Source organism: Gavia stellata, chromosome 3, assembly GCF_030936135.1.
Source record: "Gavia stellata isolate bGavSte3 chromosome 3, bGavSte3.hap2, whole genome shotgun sequence".
In the NCBI taxonomy this organism is placed as follows: domain Eukaryota; kingdom Metazoa; phylum Chordata; class Aves; order Gaviiformes; family Gaviidae; genus Gavia; species Gavia stellata.
In genome coordinates, this window is record NC_082596.1 from 73,704,368 (window position 1) to 73,723,826 (window position 19,459).

General features: G+C 42.0%; 1 protein-coding gene across 1 annotated transcript; it reads left to right on the forward strand.

The window, feature by feature from the left end:
- The first annotated feature begins 11,206 nt into the window (after positions 1-11,206).
- Positions 11,207-18,193, forward strand: C3H18orf21 (chromosome 3 C18orf21 homolog). The gene is made up of 5 exons (XM_059815385.1): positions 11,207-11,286; positions 11,525-11,547; positions 12,392-12,591; positions 15,727-15,935; positions 16,347-18,193. The coding sequence occupies exons 1-5, from the start codon at positions 11,207-11,209 to the stop codon at positions 16,498-16,500; spliced, it is 666 nt and encodes a 221-aa protein (XP_059671368.1). The 3' UTR covers positions 16,501-18,193.
- Positions 18,194-19,459: the final 1,266 nt, after the last annotated feature.

The following is a 19,459-nucleotide window of genomic DNA, read 5'->3' on the forward strand; positions in this document are numbered from 1 at the left end:
AACCAAAGTCCTAATCTCAGCTGAAGTCAGTTCCCAAAGTAGCATCAGCTTCAGTGGGACCAGCAAACATTCACAACAAAGGTACTTTGTCTCCTGCCAGTCATGGGAAATTTTTCTGGAGGTTTATCAAACTGGAGGCTTTTTCCAGAAAACCCATCTGCTCCATATGAACTCACTCTGACACCTTTACCTTCTTTGAAACTGAAGGTTTCCAAGTCAATCTGTTAAGATGAGAATGGATAAAGTGAGATTCACATCTACTTCTCCAGCAATCCACTGAAATAATTGAGTTTCCCTTAGTCACAAATGTAAGATTGTGTCAGCAAATAGAGCTGCAATTTTCCAAAGTTACTATTGCATGTTCAGTTTCTTAAATTGGTCTTTAAAATATATTTTTAATTTTTTAAAGAAATTTTTAGCATTCATGTAAAGGACTGGTAGACAGTAAAGAGACTGAAAAATTAAACACAACTCCCGCAGCCTTTTTTTATTTCCTCCTTAATTCCTCATTAACCCTTTCAGCACTAGACCAGGTGATTGCTACCTTTCCTTACATACTTTTAATTCCAGGTATACCAATACCTGTTGTTAATTAGACACTTGGAAAACTTGAACTCAGTTTGGATTTGGGCCTACTGTTTTAAACCAAAATTACCAAGTGTTCAAGGACAGAAAAAGAATGGATCTGCTTTTCTGAAAGTGAACAGTCAATGGTTGCAGTTGTGCAATCTACATAAACTCTTTCTCTGCCTATTCCAACAGATGTTAAGATTGTTTAGAAATGGACTCATTTCTGACCCTCATATCTGAGCATTTATCATGCTTCTACATCTGCAGATTCTGTTATCATCATAAGGTACCAAACCCAATACCAACAGTAAAGCCCACAGCTTCTCCCACTGTAGACGAAAAGGAAAACACCATTAGTTAGAAATGAATAGCAGGCTGTAAACATACTGCAAGCGCTAAGCTAGTATATTTACATTAGTATCACAGAACCTGAATGCCATTCAGATTCAAAACTTAATTCTGTCACTGGATCATAATCCATAAAGGGCCAAATTAAAACTCTCAGTTCCGGGTTCACATTGGGAAAGTCTGAGTTTTAGTTTGAGCTCAGAATCCTAAGATCATGTTTATTTTCACTTCAGCTCACAAAAAATTGTTGAATAATCCTGAACTGCTCATCCAGGAAAGATTCCAAAGGCTTGCCAAGTTCCAGACAATAGTCCATGGAAAAAAACAAGTGCACAGATCTGCTGGCAGGAGATGCCTCTATCCACGCTCATCTTGTTGCATGTGTTCCTAGGGTGGTTCCCAAAAACGGAACACCATTGGGAAAGGAAGGATAAGGGAGTTAATTTAACCATAGCTGTGAATGCCATGAATACACCTCAGATTTAATGCAAAGGAACACCAAAGAAATTACTGCAGATTAATGAAAAAGAGGAAATAGTTGGCAGGAAGGGTTGCCTGCATGGCTGGCAACATCACAGCAACAAAAGCATTTTACAGGACAACTCATAGATTCTGCACTGTAGACATTAGCCATCTCAGTAGTAGTAGTCTATATTCTGATGCCACGGCCCAGTTTTGAAATCGTACTACAAGCACCAGGATTGTTAAGGAATTACTTTGATACCCCACATTATTAGCCTGCACCCTTGTTTGGTGCCTTCCTGTGCAGTCTGAGCCAACTTCCACCTGGGAGAGGGGTGTGACTCTATCTGCACTGGCTCCTGGAGTCAGGAGAGGCACAGGAGGCAAACAGTGCTCATTTTCCACTTTCTTCAAGGACTGTTCTTTCTCCTCAATAAAACATGACAGCAGAGCAGAGTTGCTGTACCTGTATGTTTTACAAGGATCTGTGGATTGTAGAAAGTTCAAGAACTGGATGGTGCCAAGGTGGAAAGTCCCATACTGCAGAAGGCTAGAGAGGAGGGGATCCCACTTCTGATGCCTCCCAAATTAAATCCTTGAAGGGTAAGTCCTGGCTTCTCCCCCACCACCCCTGCAACAACATCAGCTCAGATCTTTTTTATTGTATCAGTAATATGGGAGATTCAAATGGTGTTGCTTTGTCTTCACACTGCTTGTAAGTGTCTCCAACTTCTGGCAAGCAGTGCATCACAGATCCTTCCTACCTCATGCCAGGGAGACATAAACAGCATCCCTGCAACACTGTCTGAGTTTTGAGCTTTTCTGCACACTTTTACCATATATTAATGGAACTCGGCCCACATCAATTGGTGTGCTATTTGCTGTCAGAGCAGATGGTAAGATAGGCCTGAAAAAACTATTTGGTACTTTTTTATCATGTGAAGGAAATGTAAGATGTCTTGGGCTGCAACAAAAGTTAAAGCAAGCTTTTATGATCAGTGGAGTCTGAGGAACAATTATCCAGCTCCAGTGGATGCATACCTTACATCTAGCTCTATCTGATTCCCTCCTCTGTGGTTTAGTTTGCCTCTTGGGCATGTCATGTGCTGGGTGTTCATAGGCTGCCCATATGCTAGTTCAACCTGCTCCAGGCAGGTGCTCAGAGAGCAGTATTGTGAAGCAGTTCAAGATACCAAAACCAGGAGAAAACTCATAAGGTACTCATGATAAAGAGGTAACATTTGTTTCTATATTCTGTGCATTATCTTGGAGGGATGCTAGCACAATAATGCCCTCTGTGGAAAACTATTGCTCAGTGCTAACCTTCCAGTGGTGGCCACCATAAATATTCAAACAGAGATATAAATAGTACTGCACCATAAAAAGTAACAACAGCAACAGAGGTCTGTGTGAGGATCAGACCTCAAAACGTGACACTGCAGAAGAGACGCTGCACAGGAGCTATTCAGGCAGAAGGCTTTGTATTTGGAAAAGAAGGAAGAATAGTTTGCCAGTTGGCATTCCAGCAGCTAGTTGCAGGCCAACATTTTCAAAGTTGCACTTTATACCCCTAATTTCACAAAGGTCACACTAGCAAACTGGTGAGGCTTAACAGACCAAAGATGCATTTGGCTCTTATTCCAAGGCCCTTTCCCTGATTTTAATATGATGACAATGGAACAAACATCTCAATAGCTGCACAGAAAGGCCAATGCACAAATGTGCTATACTCAACATATGGAAGAAGTTTGAAGCCTTTCAAACCACTTATGTTTTCATGAGAAAGCTGTGGATATCAACAGCAGAACAAAAAGCCTAAAACAGGAGGAAGAAGCCTATATCCTGCCATGTTAATTTGTATTGTTAGAGAGGAAAGTAAACAGCAATGTTAGCTATGCCAAGGATTTTCAAAAGTTGTATTTATTTTGGGTTTCCTTTCAAATATAATGTTTTAATGAATATGCGGCATGCTGGGTCTGTGGCACTGGTAGTGTGTCCATCACCATGGTACCTGAGCACTCAAGCAAATGATTAACCAGCAGAGCAAAGGAAACAGAAGCAGAGAGCCAACAGGCACTGTGACAAGCTCTTCATAGACCTGCCAGTACATCTCTATCTGGGCCTTTACTCCTTCAGGCTTTCCACTGTCCTATCTTTCACCCATGCTTTTATGATAACCAGATATTTTTTTTTCCAGACAGTGCTAAGGGATGCAGAGATCTCAGACTGGCTTAGGAGGAAGGGTGAGATTAATAAAAAAAAAACAAAACACAAGTATTTTCATCAGAAAAACATTGCTTAAGGACAGTAAGGACGTTGCAGTAAAGAAAAAAGTAATTTTCATTTGCACAAACTAAGCCCGATTATAAATTGACAAACTTCATTATGCCTGCCATGCCATCAGCCTGGCCACTTTAAAATGACTTTTCTAAAGAGGGAAAGCAAGTCTTTTCCTCGCTGAGGGCCAACGTGACCTTTCAGCAGACCGATGCAGACCATACATGAGCACTACTGTTAGCGTTATCTAATAATAATGAAAAGAATACATAAAAATATATGGCTATGGGTCTCCTGGAAAAAGTGTGGTGATTGCATCAGCCCCTCCCCACGCTTAGAATAAGTAGCAAGTTAACAACTCTGATGTTGATGTTTGTTTAACATATGTGCATATAACTACTTTGAGCTTTTTCTGACTTAGGATGCTTAAGCAGAGACCTCTGGGGTTTTATAAAAAAATGTTCCATTGAATCATCTACCCCTTGCTGTTTTGTTGTCTGTACAAAATCTCTGAGGAGCACAGGAAAGCAGAGGGCCTTGCATGCAAGCCAACTTCAGAAAGGCTAGCTCCTTTCAGTATTGGGGAATTATGCAGCTGTAATAAAAACCTCACTGAAGAAGTTTCCTGTTTTCCATCACTAGTCAGGACAATAATACTGCAGTCTAATTAAATTACTGTCATGTAGAGTTTTTCCTCTTTACTGTAGCTGCATCAGACTGATGAAGTAGTTACATCCTCTCCATTCCAGTTTTTCCTTTAAAAGAGGAACAAGTTTTAGGGGCAGTGCCACATTACCAGCAAAGAAGACTCAAGTGCTTGCTTCCCAGTGTACATAAAATATGCTGTGCTACCACCGTGCCTCAGCAGCAGTTTTGAAGCAGATAAGGAGCACTGCACCTCCCACCATATTCAACTGTGAAACTCTGGCTTGAAGTTCACTCCAAGCATCAGTCTGATTCTCTGTTACCTCTCTTGTGTCTAAATTATATCCATCACTGTCATCTTTAAAGATTCAGATCTTCTGTGCATTTTATCAGGCTTTATAATCAAAGCTAAGGGAAGATATGTTTGTTCAGATGTTGTCAACGGCTTTGAAGATCTCAGTCCCAGCAAGGGTGATGAATTAAGGATGTCAGCTGGGCAAGCAGCTTAATTCTGAATTAATTTAGCCAAAATTGATTACTGAAAAACTGATATGAATCTTTCAAGTTCATATTATTTCACATACTTTAGCAGTAAATATTCCACTCCTTCTTGCCATCTGACTTATCAAGCATAAATCTGGAAGAATCAGCAATGATGGCAGGTTCTCAGACATGAGACCAACTTTGGATACTATATACAGGTGTGAGAAGCCACTTTTTGATTGCAGCAGGGAGTACAGCCCTCAAACAGTTTAGCCCTCAGCTGACTAAATTTCTGCATAATAGCAATTCTGTTAAGCAGCCTGAACATGATAGCCGAAGCATTTACGACAAAACCAAGAAACACAAAACCCAGAAACCAACAGCTGCAAAGTACTATTCCATGACAGTTACTTAGTGGAAGTACCAGGCTTTCATTCTCTCTGGTTCATTTTCAAATGAATTCAAATAATAACTCGGGGGGGGGGAAGAAAATTAGCTGAAAATAGTCATGTTTTTTTTCCTCTCTCAGGTGATTTGGAGTCAGGAAGAATCCAAAATAGCAGCATGAGTGTTGAAAATTACAGGTTAAGTTTGGAAACCCAGTCATCTAGTCCAATCTCATGCTCAAACCAGTGCCGCCTTAGAACAGGTCACTCAGAATTAAGAGGGAAAGAAAATAATTTAAAGCAAAAAGAAATAAAAAATGAAGATTTCCCCTATCCCCTTTTTGCACCAGAAGGAAAAAAAAAAAGCAAGAGATCTTTTCCCGAAACATATAGATCTTCTGTGTTGTTCATAAGTAAATATGACCAATATGGAAAATATCTACAGCTGCCTCCCTTGGTTGATCTAGTTCCCTTTCTGTCTTCATGCAGGTAACATTTAGGACAGCATGTGGCAAACTCCAACTCAGCTGCCAGCACTGCTCTGCCACACTCCAGGCCAGAAAAGGCTAGGAATGTTACACATTCAGCTCCAGAGACAGAGAAAATGCTCTGTATCATTCATTAGCAGTCCCCTCCAAGTTAATTAAGGAATGGAGCCAATAGCTGCTGAAGAGGGTTCCACCCCATATTTCAGCTGAGAAAGCAAGGCCTCTAGGGCAGGGGCTGGACTACACAGAAAGAACAATAGGGTGGGGGAACCTTAGGAGATCTGAGTGAAACCTAGATGACTCATCAGAGAGTAAAATGTTCCTATTTTGGCAACAGGCTGAAATAGCAGCCCTGGGTTGTGCTGCAGCACAGCAGTAAGTGACCCTGTGTGCTTGGGACAAACTCCTGTGCATATTGATATTCCTGACAGTAGGGGCTATTTCACATCTCATTAAGCAAAGAGCTTTACATGACAATTAACACATTTATTAGCAGCGTCTTTTTCACAGGTGGAACTTCAGCTTGAGATTTCAACATTTTTAGACAACTGTTTTGTGAGTGAAAATGAAGGAATAGTTTCTTATGACTCAAGGCGACAAAGACTCATATTCGGAACTGGCAAAGGAGTACATTTGTCTAAGTACTGAAGGACACTGCAACCAGACGATGGCCTTTCCAATAATTTCTATGCAAGGAGGGCCTCCTTGTATGTCTGCAGCCTGCCATTCAAAGCCTAGCCCTTAGCGTGGGCAAGATGCCAGGCTGGCCACTTCATAAGCTGACCATAAAAAGGCCTAATGTACCACAAAGTCACAGAGAAGCAAAGCAAAGCCTGGACTTGAACAAGCAGTAGCTCCCATTTCTCAGCCCCAGCCGCTGGCCTGTGTGGTTCCCCACTACAAAAATCCCTTTGATTATATCTGTAGAGATATGACGCGTGAGAAAACTCTTCAGCAAACGCCAACAAGCAATCATGCTAATTTCACTGAAAATAGGTATCAGCTATAAGAGCATGTTTATTGCCCTAGAGCTTCACATTTTAGATGAAGAACTAGTAATTTCTGCTAGAGAGCACTTTAAAGAAGAGTTAGTACATGAGTATGTATTTCCTTAAACTGCAGGTATGTTTCTCTCTGAGGTTTTTGTTCAATACCAACTTTAATTTCTGTTCTCTTTTGAGAGAATGGATTTGCAAGTATACAAGAAGATCTAGAGCACTGGAAATGGAATGAAAAGAAGAAAAAAATGGAGACTGGAACTGGAACTTGTAGTTTTCAAGATAAGGGGGATTCTGATATTCATCGAGTCCCTTCCCTGTCAGATGGATGTTGCCAACCCATGAAAAACGGTGACATGCTTTATATATGTTATCTTTCACTTCCCTCAGGTACATACTGCAAGGAAGCTGTGTTCTAAACAATGTCTAAACAAACAATCATCATATTAATCTTTTACATATTCTGGCACTCGAAGCACAGAAAAATCATTGTGCCGTAGCCTTACCTGTCATACCACTTACACAATAAATCCAGGTTCAGGAGGAACACCAGATAACTTTTCATTTAATGAGCTTTTCAAAGCTGATGATATTTTTTAGAATATGATTTATTCCTTCCTTTTATTTATCAGCCTGCCTTGTTTCAGATGGGTACTGTCTGACTGACCTCTAGATACCCTTGCACTTGCTCTGTGATATCCCCAGAATGTCAATGCTTCAATTCTTCATCTCTCATTTCCCAAACGTTTCTTATTGGTCACTTCTGGTACCAGTGGCAGTTGAAGTGGAAGTTTATCCTCTGATAATCTGTACTGCTTTAATGGCTCCCAGCATCCTGAGGATATTTTCCAAGTGTTATGGTGACACCAGCTGAGATTTTGGCAATAGAAAAGTGTTTTCATATGCTTATTTCCTAACTTGGTCTCTTGCTTTTTTCTGCTTTCCCAACCCTCTGTCAACCCCTTTATTTCTGTGGCTTAACTCCTTTTGTTATTGCTATATTCTTTGTCATCACTCCTCAGTATATTTCTGATAATAAAGCCTTTGAAGAATCTGAGGGCATACCCACCATGTATCCAAAATCTCTTAATAAATTTCTCCAAACCTCCAACTCACATTTGTCCAAAAGCTTAGCAAAAATCTCCTCTAAAAGGAACAATAGTCACATCTTCTTTATGTATTTCTCTGTGAACTAGAGTATAGTCTGAACTATAGCACATAAACCTTGTAAAATGATAAGCATGTTTCAAACAATTCTAATATAAAATATTACGCATAAAACAAGTCACCAGTTTCAGCATGTCTCCAAAATAACGTATGCTTAGAAATGCTTATCCTTGTAGCAGCACTACCCTTTTTTCCCAAGATAAAATTAGTCGTGCACCAGCATGCCAGAAAAAGCAAAATACTCATATAATTTCAATCATTCACTCAGTTTGCTCATGACTTTTATACAGCTGACTGAACACCTATTATCTCACCTGAAAGAGAAGCTGTGAGTTTGCTCACCTCAGTCACCTGCAGGATCTTTGAAATGCCTCCTCTTCTGTTCCTTCCAAAGAGTGCCTTCCCGCATCTCCCAGTCCATTCTCGAGACCACTGAACATGCAGTCATCAATAAGTTCTGGCTAAGTTATCCTACGTAACTCCGAAGAAAAAAGGAGAGACTTGCAGATGCTGCAGAATGTCTTCTTTGCTCTTTTTGAAAATTTTGTTTTCTTGGTGGTCTGTCACAGTCAGGTTTCCAGTAGTAAACTGAACAACCTATCCTCCTGGCTCTTCTCTTCTTCTTTTTCTTTTCTGTAAACACATAATCAGTGCTTCAAATCCTTTAGGTATCACAAACTGTATTTCTCTATTGCCCTCTACTGACTAATAGCTAACACCGCCTTGCTGGAGAATCGGCAAGCAACAGATACACAGTACGCTTTCCTCCACTGCCCTCCCTCAAATCAATAATGATACGCGATGACCAAAAGTCAAGACAAATCATTCCATTTTTTCCTTTGTTACAAAACACCAGGCAAAATGTACAGCTTTTTGGTCAGCCATGGTAGCTACAAAACACTAAACAACAGAAGCAGGAAGCAGTTAATAACACGGGTCTGCTAATGTGGGGTTTTTTTGGTGAACAAAAGCCAGGAAAAAGTAGAGACGAATGCATTCTGCCTTGAAATGCGGGTGAATTCACCCCACTGATGCCATAAATACTGTACCAGGGAGCTGAGGTTTAGCCGATTTTAAGGGTCAGGTCCTGCCAGCACTGGATGCACAGAAATACTGAGTTTTGATGGCAGTTCTGCAGAAAGGGACTCGTAGAGAGACATGAATTGGAGGCCATGGTTTCTTGGTCATTTTCCCTTTGTCTGTAGAGTTGTATTTGTTTAGCACATTCAGCACCACACCTAAGATGAGAAACATAGGTACCAGGACAGGTACTGGGACAAGACACACGATATGCTGTATATGAAAGGCACTGGGCAGTGCTGTTTGCACTGCTTTTCGGATAGTTATGATAATAATGCAAAGAGAAACTGGCAAACTAACATAAAAAAGGGAATGGCCCAGCCTAGTTTCAGGAGCAGGAGAAAAAAAAATTATAAGCATTTCAGACAGGCTGGAAGACACTAAGGGGAAAAAAAACAGGGATAAGGAGAATGTAAGAGCAGGGTGGGGGGAAGGGAAAAAAAAATTAATCCTTTGTACTGTAATAGTCACAGCTTCATTAGTACAGTACAGTGCTTGTTAACCAAGTCACTCAGGCACTTGTTCTCACCAAAAAAAAAAAGTTATCTCGAGGCGCCGATGCAGGTGGCCCACCTGCACCACTCCAGGGGCAGGGAGGAGTCAGGTCCCAGCTCCAGCCAACAGACAACTCCCCAGCACATTTTCCTTTTGCTAGGCAGAGGCTGGGGGAGAACATGGCACTATCTCGCCTCACCATTCCTCCTCTGCAACCGAGTCCCCTAGGGGCAAACAGACTCCCATGGTTAAAAATCACACAAACAGGCCCATGTCCCAAAAACCTGTTGAAATTATTTTTGCTTACCTGTGTTCAAAAAATACTTTCATTTTTTCCCAACACTATTAATAAATGGGAATATTTCATTCGCCAAAAATCTGTTGACTGATTAACGCCAGCTGTGTTTTAAATAGATGTTACGTGACATCCCTGCTCTTCCACTCAGAAAGGTAGAGTTCACACAAAAACTATCAACAAAGCCAGCAACTTGGCAACAAAAAAATCTAATGTTGAAAGGTCCATTGAAAAATGTGTTTTTAATTAAAAAATAAAGTCGGCAGAGGTCCTAATTGTAGCTATTGTGAACATTTCATTAACAAGCCCAGATTTATTGCCTGCACTGTAAAGCTCTCCTATTAAAGGAAGCCCAGAAATTCAATTCTTCCCATGCTTTTCTCCTTCTAAAGCCCTCGGCTACTCCACGTTAGAAAATAACAAATAATTATATTTATTCAAATTCCTTGACAGAATATTGAAGCCTGCTCAGATGAATACCTCTCCTAAATTAACACCATTACCAACAGATCAAAGAGGAAGAATGTCTAGCAAATGAATGGGGCCGAGGGAATTAATAAAACACACATCAAACGTTGAAAAGCTGAGGGTTTTTTTTCTTTATAATAGGAGCACATTTGCAGAGTGATAAAGCAAAGTATGTAGTTGCCAAAATTCATAAAAAGGCATCTAAATAGAGCGGGAGATAGCTGATGTTCAGCACTTTTGAACGTCAAGTGGCTTTCTGGAGCTGCTGGCTGAAATTATCCACGTGACGACTCTTGGCAGAGAAATCTTTTCCTTTTTTTTCCCCTAAGGTAAAAGTTTTCTCTCCCACAAAAAAGAAACTTTTAACATCGCGGAAGACACAAGCGGCTCCTGAGCACGGACATCCCTTTCTGCCGCTTCTTAACGTACAGCAAGGCGCAGGGGGCGGGCGCCTACCCCGCCAGCGCCCCCGTCCCCTCAGCCCACGATGGCGCCCCGCCGCCCTTGCGCCGTCCCTCACAGCGGCCCCGCCAACGGCCGCGCGCAGCCGTTGGTGCCGCCCCAACGGCCGGCGGCGGCGCGAGCCCTAGCGGATCCCCGGCCCGCGGCGCCCCGGGGGAGGCGGCGGCAGCGGCACGCACGCCGGTCACGGCAGGCCGCCGCCGGCCGGGCACGGAACCTTCGACAACGCAGCCGCCCCGCTGCCGCAGCCCACCCCGGCGGCGAGGGGCCGGCGCGGAGCGGCCAGGGGTGAAACAAGGGCTGCTCCACCGGCTGCCTCTCCGCTCGCCCCGCGGCAAGCACCGCGCCGCGCCCCTTCCCCCTCACCCAGCCGAACGGCCCGGGGGAAGGCGCCGCGTAGGGCTGCGTGGGGCACCGCAGGCCCGTCCGAGCCCGGAACGAAGGTGCTGCGGCCGCGGGTACCCGCCGGGCCTCGGCGAAACGCTGCACACACCCCCCCTTCCCCTCCCCTCCCCGCCCCGCCCCGCCCCCGGCCGCCGGACCTGGCTGGGGCGGCTTCCGGCGGGGCGGCTGTTCAGCGCCATGGGGCGGCAGCGGCGGTTCCTGCAGGTGGCGGCGGAGGGGCTGCTGGGCGCCTGTCCGGGGCAGGCGCGGTTCCTGCTGTAAGTGGGACGCGGCGGCCCTTAGGGCGCGGCGGGGGCGGGGGGGGGGGCGCGGGAAGGGAAGCGGCGAGGGACGGCGCGCGCTAGCTGGAGGGGGAGGGGGTGGGAAGAGAGCTGGCTGGTGACGCACGTGGGTGGCCCCGCCCCCTGTCCTCGCGCCTGCCGTGGCGCGCCACCGCGTGGACGTGCTGTGCCGGTGACGTGCTGTGATGTGACGCTGTGCTCTTCTCCCGCGCAGGTGGACGCTTCGCAACTCCCCAGGCGAGTGAGGGGTCCCGGCCGCAGACGGTGGTGCCGGGGCCGGTGCCCTGCAGCAGGAGGCTGCATTGGAGGAGAGGGGCTCCCGCTCTCCCCGCCGGGGGCCCCGTGAGCCCGGTGCAGCCCAGCGGGGGCTCCTGCAGTGGGACAGTGGCGCATAGGGGTGGCCTGGGCAGCTGAAGGGCAGAAACGTGGCCCTAAGAGTGGGGGCAGTCTTCCCCTTTTTCTCCGTTTTGCCCTGAGCTGCCCCCACAAAACCGTGCCAGGGTGCGCTTCGGGGCTGCTGGCAGAAATGGCATGCATGCTGGGCAGCAGGCTCCAGGTGTTTCCTCAGGGATTTAGAGAGACGCTCGAGTCCAGCTCTGGCAGCAGGAAGTAATAAGGCAGATGCGGGAGCATGTCTCTCATTATTAGGTCTGAAATTGATCTTAAAACATTTCTTTCCCCCAGGCTGAGATGCTGGCATCTTCTTGCACTTAAAATAGGCAGAGAGCTTTACAAGGCTTTGGTGTCACTGATCTGGAAAAGAGTATGTCTGCATGGAGCTCCTTGCAGAACTGTGAGCCTCTGTCGTTAAAGATTTTTAGGAAGGAATTGCATTTTTTCCAGCACAATTTACTGTTACATATTGTGTAAACTTAGGCTGTGCGTAAACTTAGCATGAATTGTGCTTAGCTGAGCACATACTGGTGCACATACTGGTGCTCTGCTTCCTCTTGTGTTCTAGTTGTATCTGAAACATACAATAAAACATATCTACCTAGATAATGTTAAAATAAAATTTTAATGTTTGCCTATAAAACATAATTATTTCAAGTTTTACTCTTTTGTCTTTATTAATCTGTAGATAATGAACATGGATTAGAAAGGATATGTCCTTACTGCTTCCAGTTCCTGGTTCCTGATAGCCACCGGGTGCGTCTCAAACCAAAGATGAAAGTGACTCCACAGATAGAGAAAATTCTTAAACGAGAGGCGAAGAACCATAAACTTAACATGAAACAGACAAAGCTTTTGAAAAAGTACAGGGAGTCAAGAAGTGTTCTGGTAAGGATATTTGCTTGGTTGAGTGGCATGAAAAAGAAGGTATGGAAATCTTTCTCTTAGAAGTGGAGCTCGCACCTACACATTTCTTTTTTCATGAGTGTAACTCTTCCTTTCTTTTGGGATAACTTCTGTTCACAATCCAAATTTCTAAAATCTATCCTCCGCAAGAGAGATCATGAGCACAATAACAAGAACAGTAAGCTTCCCCCCCCCAAAAAGAACCCAGCCTCACGTGTCAGAGAAGCTACACGAACAGCTCTGCCCTCCCTGTGATCTCTTTAGCAGCACTCTGGGTAGACTCCGCAGATGTCTAAGATCTTGCTGAAAATTAAGTAATTTCTTCCTGCCAGGAAGCTTTGGCATTTCCACTGTCAGCTACTGTATCATTTGCATAGCTTTTCAAAAATGGCAGGAGTGGCAGATCTTTGCCTGTTCCTTGTTGCCTGTGAATGTGGTAGAACTAGGACCAGGCAACTCTAGTAGATGCAGAACCTTAATACAGCCATGTAGATCCTAAAATCCATTAGAATCCTTAGAAATCCATTCCATTGCTAAGGATACCCCAAAACATACCTAAGAAGAAAAACATGCCGTTGACTGAAGTCACGCTAGTTTTGCCAGTATGCATAGCTTGATGTTTTACTGCCTTTGTTTCAGCTGTGAAGAAGGGCTTGAGTGACTGATGATGGTCAGTTTTTTCATTTTATCAGTTGTCTAAAAATATATTTACAACTTACAAGCTTTACTTCATTTATCTCAGTAGACCATCATGGCTTTATTGTTACCTTCTGTACAAATCAAATTTTTTACATTTGTCTGAATATGAATGTTTGTAGGAAGTCTTTCAAAACTAAACCACATAGGTATTTAAACAAGTTAACATTGCTTTTGGGGCTTCAGTTCTTTTTCCCAAAATTACGCAGGAATACAAGATTTCAGCACTATTTTTTATAGTAAATACTATTATTTGAAGACTAATAGTATACATTTAATCTAGTGTTGGCAAGGCATACGCTACTATTAAAACAGGTTATGTGAATGGATGTTTTAATAAATGAGACAGCACCCTGTTGTGCCCAGCAGTTGCTGGCACACTTGGCATTTTCTCAGATGAGAGTCTGCTGGTTTGGGGCGTAAAATTTGCAAAACCAAGAATTATTAAAGAGGCAATAATACAAATTAAACTGAGGAAATATGACAGAGGTTCTCAGCTGTCAGGGCGAAAAAAAAAAAGGCGCTCCAGAAAGGCACCCTTGCTGTTACTCTCTCCGAATTGTAGATCATAGTTGAGCAGCAGAAAGGGCATCTGTGAAGCTGGAATCTTTGCTTTACTTTTTTGTGATCACAAACCTTTAGTGTGCATTAGGAACTGTCTCTTTAGACAGCTCATTAACAGTGTCCTACAGAATTATGATGAGTTCTTAGATTTATTCTGTAGCTGGAGAGGTTCATAGGATGCACTGTGCATTCATATGAGTAGTTTAAAATTCAGTTTTAAATAGGTCCAGTTTAAACTTTGGGTAATATTCTAATCTTGGGATGTAATTACAGTTTGCTGCACTTGTGTTCTGCTCAGTTCTGTTTGCATTTGTGCTGTGGATTATGATTTAAGTATTTCTGGTCTTAAGTATTTAAAATACTGTCAGCAACTGACGGCTTTCAAAATTAGCAATGTAGATCCCTATAATCTAATACCTGAGACTTGTGAAAATGAAAATTCGAGTGTGGTTGAAAATTAAACAGTATGACAGGTTGTGCCTCTGATACCTTTCTTAGCAAGTAGAACTGGATTTGAGAATGCTTCTGCCATGAAAAGGCATATAACGTTACGAACTATTTCAGGGCTTTTAAAATTTTTGGAGTTAACTGTATATGCAGTTCAGGGAATGGAAACTAGCGGTGCAGTTCTATGATTAATCCACTAATTCCTGCACTGTAAGGTGTTCACCTCCATTTAGATTCCGTGGAGTGCTAAATCGTCATGTAACGCTAGGGTTTTTTTCCCATCTGGATTTCGTTTAGAAGAACTAAAAATACACCAATACCTGAGCTGTATAAGTTAATGATCTTTCTCTTTTTTAGTTTGTTAGGCTGACAAAATAATGTCTAGAGACAGTCAGAACACTTAACTGAAAATGTTTCATTTTGGCATTTCTAAATGTAATTCTTTCTAAGCAATCTGAATGTAGGTAAATTTACACACTTCGAAATGAAGAATGATGTGGTATAGATGTTTTCAAAACTGCTTAGACATTTTTGTGACATTCTTTTGAGTATGTTTTTTAACCAGAAACAGCACGTAACTGTTTTTTCAGTCAGTGTAATTGTGTGCCTCAAAAAGTTGTCTGGCTGTATTACTCTCATGTCTCTTAATCAGAGTAGTTACCATGGCAGTCAGGGATATTAGGAATATCTGACAGTCTCTCTGACTGTCTGATATTATCTGTTCTGATGCATCTCTGCAAGATACTGTGCTGCTGAAAGTTCCCTGCAGCCTAGAAGTAAACAGATAGAAGAGAAAGTGCCCTTTGTTTAGAACCTCCTCCATGTTGTAGTAAGTATTTTTGCACTAGTAGAAAGCCTCTTCTTTGTTCATTAAGACTTGCTGTTATTAGTTATGGGTGACTGTTACGAGAGTTTGGTAATTTAAATATTTTATCTCAAGACTCCCTGGAAAGTGTGTAATATGACTTCACTGAGGGTAGAATATGCTAATGAATTTAGATCACACTGTATGTCATGTTTTTTAGCAAAACACAAATACCCCTTATGTATATGCAAGATACCATGTATCCAGTTCAGGTGCTGTTTCATCTTTCTTTTTTGACAGGGTTGTTTTCCATATTTCACTGTATAACGTTACATTGAGAGTTACGGGTCTCCTGAAATGAGTTGCTAGGGGACTGGAGTAATTTCTAGATAAACCCATAGGATGTGTTTGGCTTAAGAAGCCTGAATGAAAATATTAGGTGTAAAGTATATGGTGCTTTTTAATATCTCATGTTTCACTTAAGCAAATATTTAATTTGTGTCATGATATTTGGAGAATAGTTTGGATAATTCTTACAATGGCTTTATAACATAAAGGTGGAAAGACTGAAAGAATGGTTGGTATTTTCTTTTTTCTCTCCATAGCTGGTTACTTGCAACTCATGCAACAAAACAACAAGACATTATGGTAAAAGCAGGGATTTTCTGGCTGCCACGACACACAATTCTGGCACTCCAAGTACTAAATCTAGCCTGAGGACACCAGATGTAAAAATTCAGTCTGCAAGCAAAGTGACACCTGTAATCTGCAATAGGTTGGGATCTAAAGGGAACAGTCCCTCATCGCTTCCCAGGTACAAAGAGGCACTTTGCTGAGTAGAGTGTATTACGTCTTGTTGGGAAAGGGTGTCGTACTGATTTCAGATCAGTCACTTAATAAACTTTGAATTGATAACTAAGTATTTTTCTTTAGTGGTCTGATTGAGGAGATCAATTCTAACTTTCCAACCTTTAAAATCAAACATTCTAATGAAAAGCGACTATGTGCAAAGTATGCACAATTAGGTTTTTGTCATCAATGTGAAATGTCTGGCTTAAAATTTGCGTAACGAAGTTATACTTCTGACTGCTGACTTTCACATGAAAATACATTATTTATGTTCAAAATTTTTCACTCAAATTATATATATATGCACTTTCATTGTTACTTTATGTTAATTCTGATTCCTCACCTTTAAGACATTTGAGTCTTTTTTGTTTTTCAGAACACATGTATCCGGACAGGCGACAACCAGCTCTGCTTCCAAGACTCCCCGAAACTCCAAATTTCACTTTTCTAAGCTAAAACGGATGCTCAAACTAGAAGAAAAAGAGAAAAGCCAGAAGCCAGATTTGAAAACCTTCTTGACTTTACTTTAATTATACATTATTTCAAAGTAGTAAAGATGACAGCAATAAGTGTTGTTCCAGTTTTAGTAAATCAACAAAGTGAGTTCTTTAAAACTGAAGCTAACAGCATGTACCCTGTGAAAGTGTAGACCATATTTTTTAGAAGTAAGCTCTGCTTCTAAGGGGACTGATTATCTGCAAGAGGGAGATGAGAAAATAGCCAGCCTAGTATGCTTGGGAATCTTGAACACGTTTTGCAGTCTCTAATGGCCCAAGAATTAAAAGTGAGGATCTGTCCTTTGAGGACGCTGACAATACTGGATCCATCAGTGGGTCCAGCAGGACCAGCAGATAGGTTGGCAGACCTGAAAGCAGTTTGGGAGTGGGGACATTGCAGTTTGCTCCGCCTCACTCTCCCACTATTTTTAAGATAATGAGTCACAACAAAATTTGAAAGATCTTATCCCCGCGTTGCATGGTTGAGTAAAACAAAGACACTTTCACTGGCACTTTCTGCAGATGATACGATATTTTCAAGGATCTAATGTAAGTGTCTTGTAGTGTTGCTGTCTTTTGATACCTGTGGTAATTTAAGCACAGCCTTTAACACAGCCTTTACAAAGGTTCCAAAATAAATTACTTGTTAAGACAGTGCTCATACACAGAGATAAAACAGCGTATCACCAGGTTAAGTTTCTTTTTCTCAAGAATGCTGTCTGTGATTTAGACTGCAGATGATACCACTCTCAGGATAACACAGAACCTTGTAAGACTGTGCTCTAGTGCAGGATGCTCTTAATACCGACTGACAGCTCCACAGTAGACTGCTATCAGTACACCGATTTGTTACTGCTGCGGGTGTGGCACAGCCGTAAAGAGTACGGGATGCTTCCTCTCCAGTTGCTCTGGTGCTATCAAAGCGTGTCGTTTTTGTCTTGTTCAAAAACAGCTAAGGAGAGAACCTCTTTCTTAAACATATTTCAGTTTGTCAGGCTTCAGAGTTGCTTCTTTTCTGGACTTCAGCCTGGAAAACTAGGTTTGCCCTCGACAGTTGTTGGCTCATTGCACCAAAATGTTTTGATGTGAATAGGCAACTGTCAAGGTTAAAGCAGTCTCCACTGTCAGATTGTACATTTTCAATTCGGCACAAAGGTGAGAAAGGACTGAGTTTATAGCCTGCCCTACGTGTATTCTGCAAACCATGCTTCAGATTTCCCCTCTGAAAAGAGAATGAATCAGTTAAAAACATTTAAATTCTTGTTTTTAAAGGTCTGTATTTTCCTTTTTTTTTGTATTCTAATGAACAGTTTTCCTTTCAGTGTACTGAGACTCAATGAACACCGCTTAAGAAATGGGACCAGCAAATAAGTTGGCAGATTTGAAAGCGATTGGGGGTGGAGGGGAATAGTTTGTTGCAAATTCTACTTACAGTCTCAAAGACTGGCATGTAACCTTTTTATATCTCCTGTACACTTGCACAGTAACTTTAAAGGTTCACTGCAGTTTGTTTCTTATGTACGAGTAGGATCAAATTAACTGTCATTCTTTGATCAAAATACGGACCTTGGAGTTAAGCCTTTTCCAGTGTAGAACTTGGCATTAATTCACCTGTTGTTGCTGTATTTATGATCCAGTCCTCTGGAAAAATACTTCAAGCTTGTTGATGGAAAATGTGCGTTATAAAAAAGTATTTGAAAAACAAGTTTTGCAACAAATTTTTCTATTAAAAGTACACACATTAGGTACTCTGCTGCTGTGCTTCCTGTAAAGCTTATGTGAAACGAGCGTGGGCAGGTGCTGTGTTTTAAGGTGGACGAACATTAATGTGTTAGATCAAATCAAGAGCATGCTTTTGAAGCAGCTCTCCCAATTGTCCCTGTTTACTGTGCTTGTTACACAATACTCAGGGGTCTCTAGAGTCCATGAGTCACATTCCTTTTGGAAAAAACTCCAGACAATGGATGAAAGACATGATCCAGGGCACCACCAGTGTGCTGTGAATGCTAATGGGCAAGCTATCCACAGGATCACAGGGGAGCTAGTATGAAGTACGCATCTCCAAAGAGTGTATTGTGGATGGCAGGCACTGAGCTTCAGGTATGCTGCACCCCAGGTGTATTACTATTGCTGTGTGCCGTTTGTTAATGCAGACGGAATCTTGTCGTGCTCCAAACAACACCTTTTCTTTTTTGTAATTACGAGAGTTGTTGGACATGTCCAGGTGTGTTGTTACAAGGGACCTCTATTGCAAGCTATCAGACTTACTTTACTGTGGAAAAAAAGGAAAGAAAAAAAATCATTCTGTATGTGCCATTCCTTGTTTTACAAGTATACGTCACAATGCTGGGCAGAAATACTATTGATACGTTCTATCATCTGAGGTGCTTTTATGTTATTCCTAAGCCTCTTATAGTCTTTCTCTGTTACTGGACTTTCACAGAATCAGTGTGTTGAAAAACTATAATATAGAGACACACACATGTATATATGTATATACATATCTATAAGGTATATACATACCTATACAGGCATCAGATGCATATTTATATACATTTATATACGTACACACATATACACATCTGATGCACTCTTCCCTTCAGAATATATTACATTCCTGCACTCGATGAAACACTGAGGGTTAATCGTTGGCTACAACAGACTGTTGCTGAGCCTCCCCACAAGACCTCTGCCATGCAGTGTTAGTGGTTTGTGTTTGAAGAATTGTTGGAAGAATGAGGCCAGAATTTCATCCAGACTTTGTAAAGCAAGACCAAGAAGGTACTTTGTTAAGCACACACCCCTGCATACAGGTGTTTAATTATAGATTAAGAGTTACTTCCCAGCTCATACAAATTCTACTTACCCAATGGTATGTATATCATTGACAGTAATAGCATCATACCATATATTGAAAATGTTACAAAGTGTGCCTTGTCTTAATACAACCAGCTCAACTAAAGCATGTTGTGTTTTGAAACATCAGTTTGAG